Genomic DNA, 25,303 nt, shown 5'->3' on the forward strand with positions numbered 1-25,303 from the left:
CAACCTGTCTGTATGTATGTACATACACCTGTAACAGATATACACCTGTCATACACCTGTCTATAGGTAACAGATGTATGTAACAGATGTACAGACATCTGTCTATAGGTAACAGATATACAGATACCTGTTTATAAAGAACCTGTCTGTATGTAGCAGATGTGCATACACCTGTCTATATACAATCTGTCTGTATGTATCAGATGTACATACACCTGTCTATAGGTAACAGATATACAGACACCTGTCTATATACAACCTGTCTGTATGTAACAGATATACAGACACCTGTCTATATACAACCTGTCTGTATGCAACAGATGTACATACACCTGTCTATAGGTAACAGATATACAGACACCTGTCTATAAAGAACCTGTCTGTATGTATCAGATGTACATACACCTGTCTATAGGTAACAGATATACAGACACCTGTCTATAAAGAACCTGTCTGTATGCAACAGATGTACATACACCTGTCTATAGGTAACAGATATACAGACACCTGTCTATAAAGAACCTGTCTGTATGTAGCAGATGTACAGACACATGTCTATAGGTAACAGATATACAAACAACTGTCTCTATACAACCTGTCTATATGTAACAGATATGTATGTCTGTCTATATTAAACTTGTTTGTATTAAATAGTGGTCCTATGTGTCATTGGTCAGTATTACATTGTGGTCCTATGTAACATTGGTCAGTATTACATAGTGGTCCTATGTGTCATTGGTCAGTATTACATAGTGGTCCTATGTGGCATTGGTCAGTATTACATAGTGGTCCTATGTGTCATTGGTCAGTATTACATAGTGGTCCTATGTGGCATTGGTCAGTATTACATAGTGGTCCTATGTGTCACAGGTCAGTATTACATAGTGGTCCTATGTGTCATTGGTCAGTATTACATAGTGGTCCTATGTAACATTGGTCAGTATCACATAGTGGTCCTATGTGTCATTGGATAGTATTACATAGTGGTCCTATGTGTCATTGGTCAGTATTACATAGTGGTCCTATGTAACATTGGTCAGTATTACATAGTGGTCCTATGTGTCATTGGTCAGTATTACATAGTGGTCCTATGTGTCATTGGATAGTATTACAGAGTGGTCCTATGTGTCATTGGTCAATAATACATAGTGGTCAATGTGGCATTGGTCAGTATTACATAGTAGTCCTATGTGTCATTGGTCAGTATTACATAGTGGTCCTATGTGTCATTGGTCAGTATTACATAGTGGTCCTATGTAACACTACATTTTGCTGTGCACAAGAAAATGTGTCGGAGTATATTTATTTTTATACATGAATATAACTTTCTACTAGTCACTATGCATACAAAATATTTCAAAAGGCTGACAAAGATTTATTTTAATCAAAGATTTTAATGGCAGTACTAATTATTTCAGTTATGAAATCAAAATATTCAGTGATAAGGTACAATTGAGTCAGATATTATGACATGTGTACAATTTTTAAAGTATTCCTTGATCAATTTCAAAGCAGACTATCATTGTTATTCTTAAATATGATTGATCATATACTGTTATTTCCTGTATAAACCTTGCTATATAATTTCATACATCATAACATGCTATTTACCTGGGTTTTTATATATATAAGTGAGAAAACAAAAATTAAAGGCGGCTTGTTTTTTAATTTGTAGATAAAAAAATAATTGAGTTTTTTAGACACATCTAAAAAAATAAATATTCACCAAATTATTCCATCAGTATTAGCAGAGGTGATTGTTTACAGTTTTACATGCCAAGGAAAATCTCCTTGTTCATTTTGACCAGATTGTGATTGGTGCATAATGTATACCCTTTATGTATACTCCTATAACATGAGTGGTATAGGCAATCACAATCTGACAATGCTGGTTGTATCGATTTATTTCTTTATCAGGCTGAACAAGTATCTATTTTAGATATGCAGGCTTTCCCCTGTTGTAGGTAAGACCCAGGAAGTTACAGTCATTAAAACCATGTGTGATATTTTACATAAAATCTACTCTGATTTTTCTTTAAAACAAGGCCGAACCTGCTGTTTCGATGTAGTATTACAATCAAGTAAGATGTGCTTATTTAACATTGGTGTCCTGCAGTTAAAGTTCTCAAGATTGGTGTCTTTTACATAAAAATTGTAGAGAGAATACTGCAGTTAAACTTGGTACCAACTTTTTACCATAAAGTATGTCAGATTTTTAAAATGCAAGTTCCATACATATAAATAACACTTAACACAAAAAAAAATCCTCTGATTAAATTATTATCCATTGATATCAAAGGCATAAACACCAAAGAAGCATAGAATAAATACAAAACAGTCAAACAGAGGTCCTTTAAGACAGTAGATTACAGCTACATTCAAGATCTTATTTTCATTTTCTGTGTTTTCCTTTTAGTTTAAATATCAAATTTCAACTGATTTCTAAATGTGAAAACAAAATCCATTTCTATAAAGAAATTATCAGTTATTCATAATTCCAGAAAATTCAGTTTTCAAAAAATGTTGTCCAATCCTTGCGTTTAATGTTGGTTTAATACATGTACCTTAAGAGGCTCAGGTTCAATATTTACTTATGGAAATTACACCCAGCTTTTAAAGTTAAAATGGAAAGACTATTTACATATATAAAAAAAAAAAATCCTATCATTTTATAGAACAATCATACAATAACTATATTGGTAATAATTACCATACACATGGTTTTTTTATCAAAGGGGAAAAAAAACACTGTTCTATGACTGTTCAAAGGAAGTTTTTCAGTTTCCTAAATCCAATAAAACTACTTGTAGTAAAATCTAACGTGTGCTCCTTTATTGAGTTTGTAAAATGCGAAACAGTTCAACCAATTTTGGAGTTAAGCTGGTCTGCTTTAGCAAATAAATCAAATAAAACAGCTTTAATTGCCAAGTACATTGCATTCCATTGTAAGATTTTCTTCTAGTGCAAGCTTGATAAAACAAGACAAGTGTTTTTCAATGTCAACATTTCACGACTGAACCTGTGATTGACATGGTCTGCAAGAATTACTAAAAAAATAATAATGAAAGATATATAACAGAATGACAGAGTACCATATCACCTCTAAAAAACTGTGTTAAACACTAATACATGCAAAGCTTGAAATCCTGATCACAACTTGTATCTCTCCAACAAAAATGTAACATTTTATAAATAACTTCTTCCTCCTGAAATTAAACAGCCCAAAAACACAATGGGCTATCTTCAACCTCCTGAGTGACAGCAATGCTGACCTTCACTGACTTTGTGAAGCTAACTGTGACATTGGGACCTGTACAAGCAGTAGTAATGGGTGTGATTTATATGTACAGCTGTACATATCTACCAACCAATCAATGAGGGGTGTCCATACCATGACAGGTGCAAAACATCGCCAAGACAACTGAATGGAAATGGCCAATCAAAAATCATGGATTCGAACATGCATCGTTATCCCCTGGATTGGTGCTGTGTATGCTATCTCACAGACATTAGTTATTTACAGACATTGAAGGATGAAAAAGTTCAACTATCATGTCCGACATGCTCCTCAAATCCCTCACTCTCTGTGACAAGAGCACGTTCCAGAATGACCCGACCTTCTTTGTAGCGTTGGTTGTCCTCTGTGGCAAATTCATAAACCCATCCCAGCTTGGCATCACAGTTCTTGCAGGATACGTCACGGACCATGTGTCTTCCGGTTAGCATCACCCGGTCCTGTACCTCACTATAGTTGAGATTCACTACCTTGTTAAACAGAAAGGCTCTTCCAGTAGCACCTGTAGAGGAGAAAAAAATTATAAAAGTTTTGTCCCATATCACCTACAGAGGAGAAAGTATGTTATACAGAAAGGCTCATCTTGTAATGCATGTTGAGGAGCAAGAAACATAACCGGAATACAAAAAATTTGGTCCTGTGTCACATGTATACTTTTTACCTGTAAGTGCTTGCGAACTGCATAGTTTTAAGTTTAGTCCTGTTGTTGTTGACAGGTGTGGCAGTATATACTTTTACCTGTACCTACCTGTAAACTGAGTAGATGTTAGTTTGGCCCTGTTGTTGTTGCCAAGAGTGTTAGTGTTTACTTTTTACCTGTACCTACCTGTAAACTGAGTAGATATTAGTTTGGCCCTGTTGTTGTTGCCAAGAGTGTTAGTGTTTACTTTTTACCTGTACCTACCTGTAAACTGAGTAGATATTAGTTTGGCCCTGTTGTTGTTGCCAAGAGTGTTAGTGTTTACTTTTTACCTGTTCCTACCTGTAAACTGAGTAGATATTAGTTTGGCCCTGTTGTTGTTGCCAAGAGTGTTAGTGTTTACTTTTTACCTGTTCCTACCTGTAAACTGTGTAAATACAAGTTCTGGCCCGTTTTTTTTTTTTTGTTGATAGGTGTGTCAGTGGATGCATTTAACCTATACCTACCTGTAAACCGTGTGGATATCAGTTCGGCCCTGTTGGTAAGGGATGTGTCACAGCTAGCACAAGAAAATAGGCGTGTTCCTCCTATGTGTCTCAGGAAGATACGCCCCATTTTCTCTTTTCTCTGAATAAGGAAAATAAAATCAATGCAATTTTTACAAGAATAAGCTATATTTATACTTAATGATGATATTTGTGTATCAGTAAGAAGCCAATGCTTGGTAACAAGGCCTCTCACAAATCCATCATCACAAACAAATGCTATTCCATCCTCTTGCATTCAGTCCAACCCGTAATTTAAATCAGAATTTGTATTTTTGCCACTTGGCTTATAGCAGTATAAAATACAGCTTGACCAGTGTTTGAATATCTGTATCCACATCCCAAGACCTTTAGAGTGTATATGTATATTGCCATATACCTCCACTAGGAATTCAAACCTGGCTATACATGTATGTACCAATGATCAATCCTCTACTGGCAAGAAATCCCATAAAGCTAGTTGTTAATCATTAGCTAGTAACAAGTCAACTGATAAACGCATCCTCAATGACGATCACTTCTCAAATTAGAGTTTAACTCATTCTATGTTTGTTAAAACAATGAAAGCAAAAGATGTTCTTTAACACAGTTATCATCTTGTCTCTCGGAGAGAAAAATTCTATGTGCTAACATGCTTGTGTTAGAGATCCTGTAAAGCTTATTTCATTTTTGATAAAATACATCTAACGGAAAATCTAATGTTTTATTTACTCTTGTGATCAAGTGATTGAGTTTAACTAAAATTCCTTCTGTTAAGATCATGTCAGCAATACACAATGTCATGAGCACATTAGTGTCATACATTTTCACATCTATATTACATTTCATCACAAGTAAATTATTTAATTTACCATTAAATTTCTTTTTTCCTGTCGAAAAGGTGACAAAAAGAAAACAGTTAATATATGTAATTGAAAATTTTTAATTCAATAGGGAAAATGTCATTTCACTAATATTTTGAGGCCTACAGTCATTTTCAGGCAATTAACAATAGTGAAGCTCTTGTGGTGCCAATGCACCCCCTCAAAGCTCCATACCGGTTACATGTGTAAGACCTCATTTCGTTCACATCTAGGACAATGGTCCCAGGACTAGATCCACACACGAAAAATTCTTTCGGAAGTGAAAGTCATGCAGCATAGGTGTTCTTGACTCATAGCTAACTTTATAGTGTTAAACAAAATCTTATGACAGCATTTTCATTTTCCTGGATTTGTTTGACTTACCATTAATTATTACTAAACATAAAGATGATTTTACACAAATGAAATTGGCATGAATGAAAATTCTTCATTTGTATTCGGCATATAACACAAGCTAATATCATGACAACATATAAACAAGCACACAAATTGTCAATGCCATAATTATATAATTGCATGATTAATTATTCTGTGCAGTGCGCCAAATTTTCTTCATTTATTGAAGCACTAATCAGTTAAGCAAAATTTACAGGTGTTTTATTTTCTTGCTTCTTTCAGCAGAGAATGTCATTGTTGCGTGTAAACTTCGCTCTTTCCAGGACTACCAAACTCATTATATATACACATGCTCATAATCAATAGTTACATGAACAATATGTACATGTAGCTGTGATTTAACAACTGACACTACCAGGGGTAATCTATAAGTTGAAAAGACATTTCACATAATCAATATAAAACAATATAATCAGATGAAGAAAGAGCGCTATCGCCGTCACATGACTCTCACATGTATATCTAATTATAACACGTGCATGTACATGTATGGTCATGATATCTAGTCACAGTTGCCACGCAAGGGTTGTCATATCAAAATATGAACACAACATGTCACGTGAATGTAGCGTGTTACGCTGTAGTATGTACAATTTATGTTGTGGAAATACAAACAAAGGTAAACATACACATGATCTCATACATTAGCATAAGTATGTTATTGTGTATGGTGAGTAATAGGCAGCCTGGGTGAACCACACCAAGTAATGACCTCATCATACAGCATTGCCCACCTCAATGAATCCCTGTCTAATCTGACGACTTCGTCAAGTATTTTTCAATCAACGGTGTAGCAGGAATATCAAAGAATGTGACGAAGTTCGTCCTTTTCATGCAAACTGCTCAGAAATCTAGGATCCAAATCTTTTTCTTCAATGTTCCAGTTTCCTGGGTGTCAGCTGGCAGGAACCAAAACATACCGTGACGTTTATGTCACGTGGGGAAATAAATATTTCTCAGATTTTGCCCTACATTTGGAACGGAAGAAATCAGAGAGTTTCCGAAATTCCGCGGGAAATGAATTCTACTTCCTATTTGTAAAATACATGCGCATTGTGCGATACTCGTGCGACCTTCCGGCCAACCCAACGGTGTGTCAGTGTCAGGAAGGGTGGTGATGCTAGTACATTTAACTTTATACGACAAGACGAACAAATCAAGATGAAGCGGTGGCTTTCAGGAGATGATAAGAGGTGCAAGGAACCAGAAGTTTATGAAACCGTAACTGAGGGTTTAAAGAAATTATATCGACAAAAACTACTACCACTTGAAGAACATTATAAATTCCATGATTTTCACTCCCCACAGCTGGATGACCCCGATTTTGATGCTAAACCGATGGTTCTCCTCATCGGTCAGTATTCCACAGGTAAAACCACTTTCATCAGGTACCTTCTGGAACAAGACTTCCCCGGAATTCGGATCGGCCCCGAACCAACAACAGACCGGTTTATTACTGTTATGCACGGATCCCAAGATGGGATAATTCCAGGAAATGCCCTTGTTGTCGACCCGAAGAAACAATTCCGACCGCTGTCAAAGTTCGGAAATGCATTTCTTAACAGATTTCAATGTTCTTCGTTAAATAACCCAGTAGTGAAGAGCATCACAATCGTTGATTCACCTGGTATACTCTCGGGAGAGAAACATAGAGTAGATAGAGGTTACGACTTCGCTGGTGTACTGGAATGGTTTGCAGAGCGAGTTGACAGGATAATTTTATTGTTCGACGCACACAAACTTGACATTTCTGATGAATTTCGACGTGCTATTGATGCAATTAAAGGGTACGATGATAAGATACGCATTGTTCTGAACAAAGCTGACATGATAGACCATCAACAGCTGATGAGAGTGTATGGAGCACTAATGTGGTCCCTGGGTAAAGTCCTTGGCACCCCAGAAGTTGCACGAGTGTACATTGGTTCATTCTGGGATCAGCCTCTTCATTTTGACATGAATCGTAAATTGTTTGAGTTAGAAGAACTAGACCTTTTCAATGATATCCAAAGCCTGCCAAGATATGCTGCCTTAAGAAAACTGAACGATCTCATCAAGAGAGCCAGATTGGCAAAGGTATATAATCTATTCTATCTAAATGTTAAGTAAATGATTATTTTGGGGGCAAAACTGAAAAAGCATGATCTAAATTTTTAAAATGTATTAGCCTTATGACAGATCGAAACAAAATATAAAGGTAAGGAAGCTTGGTTAACTATATATGTACATGCACATGTCTGCTGATAACCATGCAAGTACAGTATATGAGAGCCTCCAGTCTGCCTCTAGACTTTGCATTTTAATCTTTCCTTGACTACTTCCTCTCTTGCCAAAGTTGCAAAGTCGCAGGTGTCAATTGTGACTTTATATAATCAGATACGGTCATGATCTGCTATGTTTCTTGATTGACAACATTCTTTAATTGGCTTTTTTGGTTGAGTCACACGCATCTTTTGAATTAAGAGACCCAACATTCAATCAGTTGCTTGATTTGGATGGGTATCCAAATGTTTCTGTCACACATTGGCACCTGTGAACAAATCTTAATTAAACTATAAATTAATTTGTATGCTTGGCAAGGGAAATACCCTTACCTTGGTTCTAATAAGTGTTAATACTGTATTTGTCTTATAGAAATATTTTCCCTGTCCCATTTTAAATGTTAACTTTATAATGAAAACTTTGATGATGTGGCCACAGATATAAATCTGTAATTTTACAAGAAAAGAGAATTAATCATTGAAGAGTTTTTATGCCAAGTCCATGAAAACAACAATTCCAAAGTTTTGCTGAATCACAACACTAAGAGATATAGTGGGATTTCAGAATTTAAGTCCCACAAGGAAAAGTACTAGTTCAGGACATAAATGTCTGAGTCCCAAAAATCACTGAATCTCGGACAAAAAGAGAGATCTATTTGGAATTCCTTCTTGTCAGTGAAGAGGAGTCCTCATCTCTGTTCACTGTTCAGGAAACTCCATTTGGACTTGCATGAATTGGTTATAATTCAGAATAGGACATATATAATATTGTCTATTTATATATTATATTGTCAATTTGAATTAATCTTTTGAGTTTTGTGATATAGAACTTAATCATATTCTTAATTCAATGACAGTCATTTTAACACATTTTTAACAAAGATTAAGTTAGAAGTTTTTTCTATCAAGGAGTGGTCTTAAGCTAGGCAACTTAATATTCTGAGTTATCAGAATAATTCCAGAACTCTGCCAGTAACAGTTATTGGATTCATTTCCAGCATTGATTTATTTTCTGTGATTGCCATCGTTTGGCCAATGCTATATACACAAAACTGAGATAAAAAAAATTAAAAAAATTGCAGATATCAAGTAAACAACTTGAGTCATAGACAACATATATAATAGAACTCCACCTAGACAAAAAAATTACAGAAAACATGTATGATATACCCTGAAATGTGTTTTAATTCTAGAAAATAAGCTGCTAAGACATCTTGAGAAATGCCATATGATCATGATATCAAGAAAATCAGCTTCCATTACTTGAAAGACCATATATACAATCTTGTATATTTCAGGCATACGTACTGTCAGGTATAATACACTATGGTGTCAGATACTGTACTGAACCAAGTTCTGACTGGAAAAAACTAGAACAAATTTGTTTATGTAGGGAAGTTAACTTATTATTATTAGGGAAGAGGATAACACTTCTGCACATAATAACAATTAACTAACATTTACAGTTATATAGTATTTATATAATTACTTCCTCATTTTCATGAACTATGATCAGACATTTGATATTTTATTAAATAATGCATAGTCCTCTTTACATCTTGTCATGTACATTTGTATGATAAACAAATTTGTCTTGTATACACTTGTTTAAGTGAGTACCGTGAAAACAACATTTTTACATGTACTTGTGTTTTGCCAAGCTGATAAAAAGCAAATGTCTGCTAAAAGATGCCCTGCCCTGTATCAGATTACTGTGAAAACTTGCACTCATGTGCTACACAAGCTGTTGTAGTACACTTCAGCTGTCTGAGATTCAGAAAGTATACATGTGATGATGTAGACTAAATAAATATTCCTGGAATCTTATATATGTGTCGTGAAGCCCAGGAATTTATATATAACTGATGGTAATGAAAAAGGTTTAGTTTATTAAATATGATTTAATTTTTGTGTATGTAGTGCCTGTGTAAGTTAGCTCCTTTCCTGTTGCTATCCTTATATCCAAACTACCATCTACATCAATGATTTTTGAAACTCAGATATATGTGTCCTGGACTCGTGCTTTTCTTTTGGGATTTGCACAGATTTTGGGAACCAACTATACATTACCGTATTTTTTAGAATTCTGACTCATCAAGAGTTTTGAATTAGTGTTTTGGACTTGCCTAAAAAATCCTAAAAAAATCGGTATACATTGTTTTCCATGTCATTATCTTTACCTTGCAACCTCACTATCAGTTTCCCTCATTTTCAGTCTTTCATCTATACCCATAGGGCCATACTGTAGTATGGAAGAACAGTGATAACACTCCAACATCCAAGGGAGATAATCACCTACATGTATTTTACAATTCATTTACACAAAATACACACCAATAAACAGATCTTGTAGACTTACACTACATACTTTTAATGTAAGAACACTAATGATTATATACAATGAATCTAGATAATTTGTATATTATATCCAAGGTTTCCATTTTTGCGAAAAACACTGTATAAAATTATTTACTATTACAAACTGTAGGTACACGACTTTAGGAATACATATTATATATACACAAAATTTCTAAGGTGTTCATGAAATGTACACATAAACATGATAGGCATGATTAAAGTGTACCTGTACCTAGCCTAGTCTACCTGTACAATGTATGAACACTGTAAACAGCAAAAACCAAAAGAAATACAGAAATATGGAGTATATATGTAAAAGAACAAAATACACAGAAAAAGCATGAGAATGAATACTCACCCGGTTTTTTATGCAATATTTGGCACCAAACCATGCAGAAAATGTTAAAATACTAACCCGTGACAAAACTTATTATCTATGTGTACATGAGTCTCAACCTATCACTCTGATGGACACTAATCTCCACTTTGTCACCACTCTGATGGACACTAATCTCCGCTCTGTCACCACTCTGATGGACCCCAATCTCCACTCTGTCATCACTCTGATGGACACTAATCTCCACTTTGTCACCACTCTGATGGACACTAATCTCCGCTCTGTCACCACTCTGATGGACACTAATCTCCACTTTGTCACCACTCTGATGGACACTAATCTCCACTCTGTCACCACTCTGATGGATGCTAATCTCCACTCTGTCACCACTCTGATGGACCCCAATCTCAACTGTGTCACAACTTTGGTGGACCCCAATCTCCGCTCTGTCACCACTCTGATGGACCCCAATCTCCACTCTGTCACCACTCTGATGGACCCCAATCTCCACTCTGTCACCACTCTGATGGACCCCAATCTCCACTCTGTCACCACTCTGATGGACTCCAATCTCCACTCTGTCATCACTCTGATGGACCCCAATCTCCGCTCTGTCACCACTCTGATGGACCCCAATCTCCGCTCTGTCACCACTCTGATGGACCCCAATCTCCGCCCTGTCACCACTTTGTCACCACTTTGTCACCACTCTGATTAACCCTTGGAACCTTTACATTTAGTTTACAGCAATGACAAACTCAGGAATTTTCAAGTGAAATATATCTGACACATGCCTATTCATGATTTCCCATGTCCACACTGATGTATATTAATCTTGGGCACCTGTTATTATCACTGTTTTTTCTCTATTACTGGGTTTAACACCCTTTATGTAACCCATGTCTTTTTGATGTGGGGTCTCTTTGCAGTACCTAGTGATTACTTCACTGAACAGCATGCTGGAGGCCTTATGTATTCTATATAGGCAAACAGGATAAATTGTTTTGATTAAGGTCACAACTGCAACAAAGCAGTATGGGATGTTGGTTTTCTTTGCAATGCAAATCCCCCTCAGGAAGGAATCGAATCACACACTTTAGATCTTCACTCGAGATTGTACAGTCAGATGCTCTGCATGCAGCCTTATTTGATTTGGCCCCTCCAACTGACAAATCACATTCTCCATGCTTTACCCACACAACAGTGACAAACATCCAAATCTCAACACTATATTCATCTATATTTGTAAATATATGCACCCTTTAGCTTCAGGTTTATTTCATCTACACCAAACATAACATCCTTAAGTAGACACAATGGGTAACCTAATCCTAATTTCAAGCTTTACTGATTGTCACCACTGGTGTTTACTTAGAAAAAGCTGAAAAGCTACTACAGTACACTTACTCTATTCACAAATTTGACTCACACATAGAAAATTTGATACCTAGATTTGTAAGTTGTAAGTGCAATAGCTGACATGTTACGATGGTCCTGTTATGTGTCCTAATGTATCTGTCAACTTGTAAGGCGAGAGGATCATAAGGGTATAATGTGTGTACACCTGTCCACTTACACCTTCATTGGTGTCCAGGTAAAACTCCCACAGCAATCACAGGTGTGTCATTACATATAGTGGTTTACTTGTGTAATGATCATTATCTGCCAAGGGCCAACATTACAATGATTTATGCTTGGGGTGAGGGGTGCGGCGGGGCAGGGTAGAGCAATCATTTGTATCTATAGGAACAAGCCTGTGTTGCTTATCTGTTAGCAATCATACTCAACTTGAAGAAGTTATACGTAAATTAGGACTATTACAGCAACAGCTTTGGTCAGTAATACTGTAATCCTAACATTGTGGGGACCTGTCTGATGTGTCAGTAATACTGTAATCCTAACATTGTGGGGACCTTTCTGATGTGTCAGTAGTACTGTAATCCTAACATTGTGGGGACCTGTCTGATGTGTCAGTAATACTGTAATCCTAACATTGTAGGGACCTTTCTGATGTGTCAGTAGTACTGTAATCCTAACATTGTGGGGACCAGTCTGATGTGTCAGTAATACTGTAATCCTAACATTGTGGGGACCTTTCTGATGTGTCAGTAGTACTGTAATCCTAACATTGTGGGGACCTGTCTGATGTGTCAGTAATACTGTAATCCTAACATTGTGGGGACCTGTCTGATGTGTCAGTGGTACTTTAATCCTAACATTGTGGGGACCTGTCTGATGTGTCAGTAATACTGTAATCCTAACATTGTGGGGACCTGTCTGATGTGTCAGTGGTACTTTAATCCTAACATTGTGGGGACCTGTCTGATGTGTCAGTAATACTGTAATCCTAACATTGTGGGGACCTTTCTGGTGTCTCAGTAGTACTGTAATCCTAACATTGTGGGGACCTTTCTGATGTGTCAGTAGTACTGTAATCCTAACATTGTGGGGACCTTTCTGATGTGTCAGTAGTACTGTAATCCTAACATTGTGGGGACCTGTCTGATGTGTCAGTAGTACTTTAATCCTAACATTGTGGGGACCTGTCTGATGTGTCAGTAGTACTTTAATCCTAACATTGTGGGGACCTGTCTGATGTGTCAGTGGTACTTTAATCCTAACATTGTGGGGACTTTTCTGATGTGTCAGTAGTACTGTAATCCTAACATTGTGGGGACCTTTCTGATGTGTCAGTAGTACTTATCTTCTAAGAGAATAACTTATTTGATTTGCTGTAATGAAGTTCTGAAGAAAATGAGTTTTATCCTAAATCTGAGATTGCTTATGTTGGAGATCTGAAGTTCCGTTTTGATAGAGGTGGGAAGTTGTAACTGCAGTAGCCCATTACCAGACTGTTATATATATGCTTGTTATTTGGTATACTACATGTAACATTTTACACTTGAAGTAGCTAGTTTGTGTAGTGTATTGGATTCCTAAAACATCACATGTAACATTACAGTGGTAACCATGGATACTATATTTGTATAATCTAAAAGTCTAGAGACATTGATTAGTGTTTCAGTGACCTTAAACTACTACCAGATACTGTGTATGATAGTCTGGAGACATTGGTTAATGTTTTCAGTGGGTTCAGAGACTGTTTTACCTAAAACAACTGCCCAGATACTGTGTATGGTAGCCTGGAGACATTGGTTAATGTTTTCAGTGGGTTCAGAGACTGTTTTACCTAAAACAACTGCCCAGATACTGTGTATGGTAGTCTGGAGACATTGGTTAATGTTTTCAGTGGGTTCAGAGACTGTTTTACCTAAAACAACTGCCCAGATACTGTGTATGGTAGTCTGGAGACATTGGTTAATGTTTTCAGTGGGTTCAGAGACTGTTTTACCTAAAACAACTGCCCAGATACTGTATATGGTAGTCTGAAGACATTGGGTAGTGTTTCCAGGGAGCTCTGAGATAGTTTTTCCTAAAACTACTGATCTGATTCTGAGGTAACCATGGTGATACTTATAGTGTTTAGTGTTTGTGGTAGTCTAGATATATTGTACATAAAGAGGAGTTGAGGTTGGTTCGGAGATAGACATTAGTGTTTATACCACTGGTCGAATAACTTTGTCAGCTAACTACATTATTACAGCTCACCTGTTCTAAAGCTAGAATCTTTTTAATTGTGGTGTTGGATTAATGAAAAAATTATGATAATTCAAACCGAATTAACAAACAAATCAATGCTAATTAATTAAGTCTACATTTATATACAAACTGTGTTAGGTATACATCTGAAACAGTATCACTGCTTACTGCCCTACACCGTGTACTGAAACAGTATCTCCACTTACTGCCCTACACCGTGTACTGAAACAGTATCTCCACTTACTGTCCTACACAGTGTACTGAAACAGTATCTCCACTTACTGTCCTACACAGTGTACTGAAACAGTATCACTGCTTACTGTCCTACACCGTGTACTGAAACAGTATCACTGCTTACTACCCTACACAGTGTACTGAAACAGTATCTCCACTTACTGTCCTACACAGTGTACTGAAACAGTATCTCCACTAACTGTCCTACACCGTGTACTGAAACAGTATCACTGCTTACTGTCCTACACCGTGTACTGAAACAGTATCACTGCTTACTGCCCTACACAGTGTACTGAAACAGTATCTCCACTTACTGTCCTACACAGTGTACTGAAACAGTATCTCCACTTACTGTCCTACACAGTGTACTGAAACAGTATCTCCACTTACTGTCCTACACAGTGTACTGAAACAGTATCTCCACTTACTACCCTACACCGTGTACTGAAACAGTATCTCCACTTACTGAAACAGTATCTCCACTTACTGTCCTACACAGTGTACTGAAACAGTATCTCCACTTACTGTCCTACACAGTGTACTGAAACAGTATCTCCACTTACTGTCCTACACAGTGTACTGAAACAGTATCTCCACTTACTGTCCTACACAGTGTACTGAAACAGTATCTCCACTTACTGCCCTACACAGTGTACTGAAACAGTATCTCCACTTACTGTCCTACACCGTGTACTGAAACAGTATCTCCACTTACTGTCCTACACAGTGTACTGAAACAGTATCTCCACTTACTGTCCTACACAGTGTACTGAAACAGTATCTCCACTTACTGTCCTACACAGTGTACTGAAACAGTATCTCCACTTACTGTCCTACACAGTGTACTGAAACAGTATCTCCACTTACTGCCCTACACAGTGTACTGAAACAGTATCTCCACTTACTGTCCTACACCGTGTACTGAAACAGTATCTCCACTTACTGCCCTACACCGTGTACTGAAACAGTATCTCCACTTACTGTCCTACACAGTGTACTGAAACAGTATCTCCACTTACTGTCCTACACAGTGTACTGAAACAGTATCTCCACATACTGTCCTACACCGTGTACTGAAACAGTATCTCTGCTTAATGCCCTACACAGTGTACTGAAACAGTATCTCCACTTACTACCCTACACAGTGTACTGAAACAGTATCTCCACTTACTGTCCTACACAGTGTACTGAAACAGTATCACTGCTTACTGTCCTACACAGTGTACTGAAACAGTATCTCCACTTACTGTCCTACACAGTGTACTGAAACAGTATCTCCACATACTGTCCTACACCGTGTACTGAAACAGTATCACTGCTTACTGCCCTACACAGTGTACTGAAACAGTATCTCCACTTACTACCCTACACAGTGTACTGAAACAGTTACTCAGCTTAATTACTTCCCTACATAGTGTCTCTGAAACATTATCTCTGTCTACTTCCCTACACAATGTACTGAAACTGTATTCCTGGTTACTGCCCTACACAATGTACTGAAACTGTATTCCTGGTTACTGTCCTACACAGTAAATTTATGAAACAGTATATTGTCTTAATTACTGCTCTACACAGTGTACTGAACAATACTTCAGCTTAATTATAGCCCTACACATTTTGACTGAAACAACCTGATTGCTGTATAAAATGCTATTGGGTCCTAAATTTATCAAGACAATTCTACAACTTACTGCACTCATATTCTTGTCCATTCTTTGAATGGTGGACTGTTATCAGAACATTGCCATTTGCACTCATTGTTAAATAAAGGCAACAGATGTTTTGAGAAGCTCGCAAAATACAGTTTTCAAGTCTATTTGTGTTTAAGATAAACAGCTTCTGATATGTATCTGTACTGAACTGATATCTCATTCTGATCATGCCTAAATGTAAATATTTGATATTGATTATTCATTTTTTAAATTTGTCATCTAAAACGGGGTATTTAACATTCATTGAAATTCAGGAAATAACTTGGTATATGCAGCAGTTATTTTTCTAGACAACTATACTGGACTTTTGATTGCTATTTGTATATACATATGTACAAGTGATTGATTGCCTATCGACTTGTCTATGTAATTACATAAGCATATACATAAACGTACATGTATAAGTCATGATATCATCCAAGATTCTCGTTTTCATTGAAGACAGTATTCATTAATGTTTTTTATGTATTTGACAGGTACACGCTTATATCATCAGTCACCTGAAGAAGGAGATGCCCTCCATGTTTGGGAAGGACACCAAAAAGAAGGACTTGATTAAGGGTTTAGGAGAGACCTACGCAGCGCTACAGAGGGAGCACCAAATCTCGCCTGGAGACTTCCCCAGTCTGACAAGGATGCAGGAGCAGCTTCAACATCATGATTTTACCAAGTTCCATGTCATTAAACCAAAACTTCTCGAAGTAGTCGATCAGATGCTCGCCCAAGACATTGCTCGTCTCATGCAAATGATTCCCATGGAGGAGGCAGCCAGTGCCCAGCAAGGTCCTGGGGTACAGGGTGGAGCCTTCGAGACCATGAGCGAGAGCGTGTTTGGATATGGACGGGGAGAGGGTATTGACGAGGGTCGCGGTGATCATGAATGGGTTGTCAACCAGGAGAAATACAAATATGATGAAGTGTTTGAAAAGCTCAATCCTGTAGATGGTAAGATCAGTGGTGCTTCTGCCAAATCAGAGTTGGTGAAATCCAAGCTGCCAAATTCAGTGTTGGGGAAGATCTGGAAGTTGTCAGACATTGACAAGGATGGGATGTTAGATATGGATGAATGGGCTTTAGCTAATCACTTAGTAAAGGTAAAATTAGATGGAAGTGATTTACCTGCAACACTTCCGAAACATTTGATTCCACCATCCAAAATGAATCTTGTGTGAAATGATGCCAACTAGAAAATAGAAACTATTCAGAAATTGTTACGAGGATAGATAAACATGAAGTTTCTAGATGTCATGGTATAATTACCTCATTGGATGGAAAGAACGTGGGAAAAAATAATTCACAGAAGAACGACAAAGAAAAGAAAAATAAGGTCAAAGGAGGTAACATGTATTTATGGAAACTCAGATGTGGTCGTTTGGTACCATGTGTAATGTGTGGCTACTGTATGTTGTGTAGTCCAAACATGTTATAAATTGTACACATCTTTTCTTCCAAAGCTGATTCCCTAAGTTAAGATCATTTTGACTGCATTACTATGCATCCATATATACTTGTTTCTGTTCAGAACCATCTATAAAAAGTCAGATATATAAGTATGTTTTGTAAAACCTTAATATTAAGTCTTCAAAATGTTTTTATTGTGGAGCAAGTTTGTTTACAGTATTGTACATACAAATGTATGTGTGCATTTCAGAGTCAACATTATTTTTCTTTGCAAAATTTATTTTTAATGAAGAATTTGTAACAATTAGGAATGTGATAATTATTTTGTAAGGACATACAGATCAATTTTGTGTCTGTATTCCACACCAGCTTTAGGAAAATAGCACATGTGCACTGACTTCAAAGTTTAGTACAAAGAAATATTTTCATTGAGATTATACATTTTTGATATATGTATGGAGATTGCAGGAGGATGTCAACTTCCATACATTACCTATATCATCTCAGTGTCCCAGTTGGTAATTATAATCACCTCAATGTACTATCCCAGTGTTGCTGTTGGTAATAATAATCACCATACTGTACTATCCCAGTGTTGCTGTTGGTATTTATAATCACCTCACTGTACTATCCCAGTGTCCCTGTTGGTAATTATAATCACCATACTGTACTATCCCAGTGTCCCTGTTGGTAATTATAATCACCATACTGTACTATCCCAGTGTCCCTGTTGGTAATTACAATCACCTAACTCTATCATCCCAATAGCTGTTTATTATAAATGCATGGTGATTAATCTGTTCCCAATTTTGTGTCCCTCTCATTAGCATAGCCTCATTGTTAAAACAGCACGGAAATCAAGTTTACTTTGTTAAATTAATAATCATACTTGTAGGCAACAAAAGTGAACCCTAAAGGTGTTACGTGTGAACAAAAAAGATTGATTCACTCAGTTAAAAAGTTGTGACACCAAAAGGGAAAGTCCCAAAAGTGCTTTGTGTGAACTGTGGATAGAGTAACCTGTCATTCAGAACCTCTCTCCCCAGTTACAGGAACAACACAATTCACAACTGCCTTTTAGTTCCTATTTTTTTTCACCTATGAAAAGGGTTGTAATATGCTTATCAGATAATACTAGACTCACTTCACATGGCTTTGCCATCATTCATATTTAAGTACCAGGACATCCAACAACATTATTTCTAGTACAACCAAACATTTGTGGACTGATATGTATGTAGTAAGAACAGTATAAAAAGGATGGTAGAGATGATGTCTGTGAGTAGACTTGTAAGGGATGGAGGTACCAACAGAAGTAAGCTTTTGAGACCATAGAGGTACAGGAGTAGGCTGGTGATATGATAAAGGTACTAACAGGAGTAGGCTGGTGAGATGATAAAGGTACTAACAGGGGTAGGCTGGTGAGATGATAAAGGTACTAACAGGAGTAGGCTGGTGATATGATAAAGGTACTAACAGGAGTAGGCTGGTGAAATGATAAAGGTACTAACAGGAGTAGACTTGTGAGATGATAAAGGTACTAACAGGAGTAGGCTGGTGAGATGATAAAGGTACTAACAGGAGTAGGCTGGTGAGATGATAAAGGTACTAACAGGAGTAGGCTGGTGAGATGATAAAGGTACTAACAGGAGTAGACTTGTTAGCTGATAAAGGTAATAACAGGAGTAGACTTGTGAGATGATAAAGGTACTAACAGGAGTAGGCTGGTGAGATGATAAAGGTACTAACAGGAGTAGGCTGGTGAGATGATAAAGGTACTAACAGTAGATTGTGAGATGATGGAGTAAGTATACTTGTGATTTTATTCCTGACTTTAGTATGAGATTTTTACACAGTAATGACATTATATTACAAATGTTACAATGATGTACAGTTTTAATAGTTGAGTATTGTTTGTGGTAATGTTTGCTCGGATGTAGATATATTGGCTCAGAATTGTCCAACCATCATATGACATTGTAATGAGATTTCACCTTGGAGTTCATGATCATAGCATTGTATTCATTATATCATTGGAAGTCTCCACAAGTGTCATTGCTTGTATAGAACATAGCAGGCAGAGATTTGTAGTATTGCTGGGACGTTAGATTCAAAACAAGGTGTTCCACTGGTGATTGTGGTCATCAGTGGTCAATGATTGTGGTCATCAGTGGTCAATGATTGTGTTTATCAGTGGTCAGTGATTGTGGTCATCAGTGGTCAATGATTGTGGTCATCAGTGGTCAGTGATTGTGGTTATCAGTGGTCAGTGATTGTGGTCATCAGTGGTCAGTGATTGTGGTTATCAGTGGTCATCAGTGGTCAGTGATTGTGGTCATCAGTGGTCATTGATGTTTGGAGCCTCATAGAGACGTTAGAACCTGTGGTTGTGGTGGTCAGTGAGGGTTGGAGCCTCACTTGGAAATTGTCTCGGCTGTGACTGAGGTCGTCAGAAACTGGGCAATTTAATCAGTAGTAGTTATTTACAATCAGGCGCAGTGTGACGTCACTGTCTGTGACTGTAACTAGATTAGTTCTGTATGATGGCTTTGGATGTTGTTTTTACTGTTAAATGTTAATATACAGATAGATATCTAATCGCTGATTATGATAGGCTATCTACAGATATAATACTGAACCCATGCTCTACAGTAGATAAAAAGGCAAAAACAATTCAATTGTAAATAAGAAGTAGTAATCCTGTGTTATTGAACCATTTATTGTGTAGATGATAAACCTGTTATATTTTGATGATTTTGACAATAATCCATTCTGTAATAACTGATGTGTGTTCCTGTATTGTAAGTGTAAATGTACTTAATTCTACAGTGTAAAACTATTCTAAAGGAGAGGCCATATTTATATCTCTAGACAGTAATTGTCACACTTAGTCTGATAAAATCTCCTGTATATTGATATATGTATGTAGCATGTATGTATTATATAAAGTTATTCAATGATTTATTAAAAGTAATAAAACAACGTAATACAATTAAGTTTTTATCACTTACACAAAGTTTTTTTTAGATAGGAAAGGGTTCTTTTATCATTCAATTTGGGACATTTGGTATGTAGAGAGTTCAACAAATTAAAGAAACATAATTGTTTATGCTCTGTGGCTTTTAAGGATATGTGCTACCATCAATAATTTTTGTTCTGTGAAGAGTTCCATTTGAAAATGTGTATTTTTATAGATGTCTATTTTTGTTCACTGTACAGTGAGTTTGACTTGATAGTGCTAGAAATCCTCACCATAGTTTTGGTGAAGCTGGTGTCAACATGGGACTGATGTACAGTGTTCACATTTCAAAACTGAAATGACAATAAGATAATGAAAAATTCTACAACTCTTATGTAATGTAGACTAGGATATTGGCACAAATTGTTTAAATACCCAGCATTTGAAAGTGTTCTGTCCAGACCTCAGCATGCTTACATTTGAAGGTGTGACATCTAGGCCTCGGCATGCTAACATTTGAAGGTGTGACATCTAGGCCTCGGCATGCTAACATTTGAAGGTGTGACATCTAGGCCTCGGCATGCTTACATTTGAAGGTGTGACATCTAGGCCTCGGCATGCTAACATTTGAAGGTGTGACATCTAGGCCTCGGCATGCTAACATTTGAAGGTGTGACATCTAGGCCTCGGCATGCTTACATTTGAAGGTGTGACATCTAGGTCTCGGCATGCTTACATTTGAAGGTGTGACATCTAGGCCTCGGCATGCTAACATTTGAAGGTGTGACATCTAGGTCTCGGCATGCTAACATTTGAAGGTGTGACATCTAGGTCTCGGCATGCTAACATTTGAAGGTGTGACATCTAGGTCTCGGCATGCTAACATTTGAAGGTGTGACATCTAGGTCTCGGCATGCTAACATTTGAAGGTGTGGCATCTAGGTCTCGGCATGCTAATATTTGAAGGTGTGACATCTAGGTCTCGGCATGCTAATATTTGAAGGTGTGACATCTAGGTCTCGGCATGCTAATATTTGAAGGTGTGACATCTAGGTCTCGGCATGCTAATATTTGAAGGTGTGACATCTAGGTCTCGGCATGCTAACATTTGAAGGTGTGACATCTAGGTCTCGGCATGCTAATATTTGAAGGTGTGACATCTAGGTCTCGGCATGCTAACATTTGAAGGTGTGACATCTAGGTCTCGGCATGCTAACATTTGAAGGTGTGACATCTAGGTCTCGGCATGCTAACATTTGAAGGTGTGACATGTCTCGGCATGCTAACATTTGAAGGTGTGACATCTAGGCTAATATTTGAAGGTGTGACATCTAGGTCGGCATGCTAACATTTGAAGGTGTGACATGCTAATATTTGAAGGTGTGACATCTAGGTCTCGGCATGCTAATATTTGAAGGTGTGACATCTAGGCCTGGTCACGCTTATGTTTAAGGTGTGCTTCAGGTGCTGTGCCCTTGGTAGCTTATACTGTGGTTTCTGTGTTATGACGATGTTTGTGTTGTGCTTATATATTTATGAATATATATATAATCGTATATTGTACATGTTTAAGGTTTGTTTCATTTAACCCTTCTTCATTACCTTTTTATTAAGATTTTGTTTAATGAGAATTCAATACTTCTTGTGGTTAATTTATGTTTTACCGTAATTCCATAGTAACACATTTTTATTGTAAAGAATGGTAATGTTAAAATGTTATTAAAAAATTAGAAATATATTTCAAGTCCTCAGATGCAGAAAATGATCTCACTGGACAAATTTCAGGCTTAAAGAACATACAAAGAGAGGATGGATCAGGATGTTTACCATTGCAGCTACTGAGGGGTACATCAAATGTCTATTGTTTGTGTTACAAAATTGTACTGATGAGTTTGGACTTGTTATGCTGGAGCCTGATGTAAAATTTAGTGTTTTATACAGCATCAATTACCCAGCATTAGTACAATGGATGGATTAGACTTTAGATAACTGACATGTTATAAACAAACTCCCCATCCAGTGATCTTTTCATGTATTTATTTACATCATCCTGAAATGTTTTGTTGTACCGTTATTTACTGCTGGGATTTGTTCTAGTCATATTTCACCAGACAGCTAGTGTACATGCCATACCTACTTTAGAACACCTACTGAATATACGAGCTCAGTACTTAACAGCTCTGTGTACATTTGTGACTAATATTCGTGGAAATCAGATATGTTGTTTGTAGAGATGTTTAGAATCCTCTATACTAACTGGTTTATGGTTGACTGTCCTACTTCATGATCTAACATCACAAGATGATGGTCATTATTAACATTGTATAAGTTTATTAGAATTAATCACACTGTCCCTCTGAGAGTTACGTTTATACTGCTATTCCCTCAAGGGAAATTAAGAAATGGATGTTTATCATTGAGACTGTTTGTGTACAAGGACCTTTTGCATCATCAGAGGCCATATATATACATTATACAATGGTGAAGATAGAGTCACTTTTCTATCAGTAAGAATAGCTGTATACTGTTGTACACAATCCCGTTGCTCATCAGGAGTTCTGACCAAACAACACCTATTTTCTCATACCTGTTTATTCTATATTACAAGCCATCTTATGTGCAATAATAAACATATTCTACATATAATACATTATGTTTATGTATATTTTATTTCAATTTGTAACTATTTATGTTCATGTATTCGTGGATATTGTGTTCCTTGTTCATGGTTCTTATTCATGGCCAGGTAACCAACGTCACTCTGATGGCTGACCTTGGTTCCTTTACACGAACTGGTAACCCAAGTTACTCTATTACTTGATCTTGATTCATTTGCACAGTATGGTTACTAAGGCTGCTCTGTTACCCAACATTGGTTGCTAGTCACAACCTGGTAAAAAAGTCTCTCAGTTGCCTGACCATGGTTTCTTTGCATGGACTGGTAACCAAGGTTACTCTGTTACCTGACTATAAATCCTTTGTATGTACTTGTAACAAAGGTTACTCTGTTACATGACCTAGTTTTCTTTGCACAGCTTGGTCGCTATTCAAGATCTGGTAATAGAGGTTTCTCTGTTGCCTGACCTTAGTTGATTTACACAGCATGGTAACCAAAAAAGGTCGCTGTGTTACCTGACATTGGTTGCTATGTACTACCTAGTAACCAACTTACTCTGTTTCCTGACATTGGTTCATTTGCACTGTTTCATAATCAAGGTTACTCTGTTGTCTTACATGGGTTGCTATGCATGGCCTTGTAACCAACTTTACCCTGTTACCTGTCATTGGATGCATGGCCTGGTAATCAAGGTTACTTTGTCACCTGACCAATAGTTCCTTTGTATGGAAATGTTAACAAGGCTACTCTGTTTGTGTACCTGAGGTTGGTTCGTTTGCAATGCCAGGTAATCCAGGTTATTCTGTTGTCTAACATTGGTTGCTATGCATGACCTTGTAACAAAGATTATTTTGTCGTCTGACCTTGGTTTCTTTGCACGGCATGGTAACCAATGTTTCTCTATTATCTGACATAGGTTGCTATGTATGACCTGGTAACCAAGGTTACTTACACCTGACCTTGGTTCCATTGCACAGCTTAGTAACCAAACGTTCTCTATGGCCTGTTCTACGATACATTTGTGAAATGTTATCGATATTACACTGCTTACAATGTTCAAACATCTGAATAAACCAATTACCAAACAATACTGTGTTGTGTTTATTGAACGCGTGGCGCCGACAACATCTGTTCCAGTTCTTTCCAGTGTATGTGTTAACCAGTCATTCATTTTCTTTCGATGGATGGATTTTTTTTAAGTTTTGTAACAAAGTACACAATTGATGTTTCGAAACAATAATTGATCATTTGAAATTTGAAGTTTTCTTGGCTGAACAAAATAGGAAATGTTCATTTACTTGACATTTTGCCTGGTTGATTTGGAGTGCTGTATATAAAGTCTTGACCGCTTTGACCTAATATTTGTTATCTTTGGCTATCTCATTGGTTAACCAAAATTACTGTGGTCACACGGGGTCATCATAAGGTCACATCCATCAACAATCACCCTTATAGCTGAAAACTTGTCCTGTATATTTTGTGAATTGTAAATTATGTATAGAACTACGGCATATGTCTACATAACCATGGGACGATGAAATGGAGGATTCAGCTACACGGATATAACATGGATACCATTTCAGGCGTCTGAATAGATGTTTCCTTGAACTGAAGATATGTAAATACACAAACTTACTTATGGAGACTAATCTTAATGTATTCGTGTTCACGACAAACACAAGTGAATATTAAAGCTGAATGATCGTACCTCTGCGTCATCGTTAATGCGTTCTAGACGTTCTCACGGATGTGACTATCGATGTAAGATCTAGAGAGTTGAATACTAGTAATAAATGGTCCTTTATTATCGGCTTCCAATACCGTGAAACCGACCGGTTTGATATGTTTTTAATGAACTTTCCGATAGGAAACTAACTGTTCCTACTTGTGAAATATATTTGTGCGTTCTTAATATAAAATTTTAAATATAGGAGGTATGAGGATTTTGATATGAGTCAGTTGTCGCATACCATGTTTGGGGTCACACTATTTATCTATAATGTAATATGTAGTCACGGAATAACTCCGATTTATCGGAAGTATGAGGGTCAAAAAATTGATCTGGTTACACCAATTTATAATGAT

The 25,303-nt window shown here is 37.0% G+C and overlaps 2 protein-coding genes across 2 annotated transcripts; one reads left to right on the forward strand and one right to left on the reverse strand.

Annotated features, from left to right (window-relative positions):
- Nucleotides 1-1,380: 1,380 nt before the first annotated feature.
- Nucleotides 1,381-6,638, reverse strand: LOC132558943 (protein yippee-like 5). The gene is made up of 3 exons (XM_060223563.1): nucleotides 6,474-6,638; nucleotides 4,442-4,562; nucleotides 1,381-3,797 (listed from the first exon to the last, which is right to left on the reverse strand). The coding sequence occupies exons 2-3, from the start codon at nucleotides 4,548-4,550 to the stop codon at nucleotides 3,544-3,546; spliced, it is 363 nt and encodes a 120-aa protein (XP_060079546.1). The 5' UTR covers nucleotides 4,551-4,562; nucleotides 6,474-6,638; the 3' UTR covers nucleotides 1,381-3,543.
- A 191-nt stretch (nucleotides 6,639-6,829) lies between these two features.
- LOC132558964 (EH domain-containing protein 3-like) lies at nucleotides 6,830-24,306 on the forward strand. Its single transcript, XM_060223590.1, has 3 exons — nucleotides 6,830-7,815; nucleotides 16,718-21,863; nucleotides 21,982-24,306. The coding sequence occupies exons 1-2, from the start codon at nucleotides 6,901-6,903 to the stop codon at nucleotides 17,411-17,413; spliced, it is 1,611 nt and encodes a 536-aa protein (XP_060079573.1). The 5' UTR covers nucleotides 6,830-6,900; the 3' UTR covers nucleotides 17,414-21,863; nucleotides 21,982-24,306.
- The last annotated feature ends 997 nt before the right edge of the window (nucleotides 24,307-25,303 follow it).

The sequence above is a fragment of the Ylistrum balloti genome, unplaced genomic scaffold (genome assembly GCF_031769215.1).
Source record: "Ylistrum balloti isolate Yb309-2 unplaced genomic scaffold, AGI_CSIRO_Ybal_v1 Utg370840, whole genome shotgun sequence".
Taxonomy (NCBI): domain Eukaryota; kingdom Metazoa; phylum Mollusca; class Bivalvia; order Pectinida; family Pectinidae; genus Ylistrum; species Ylistrum balloti.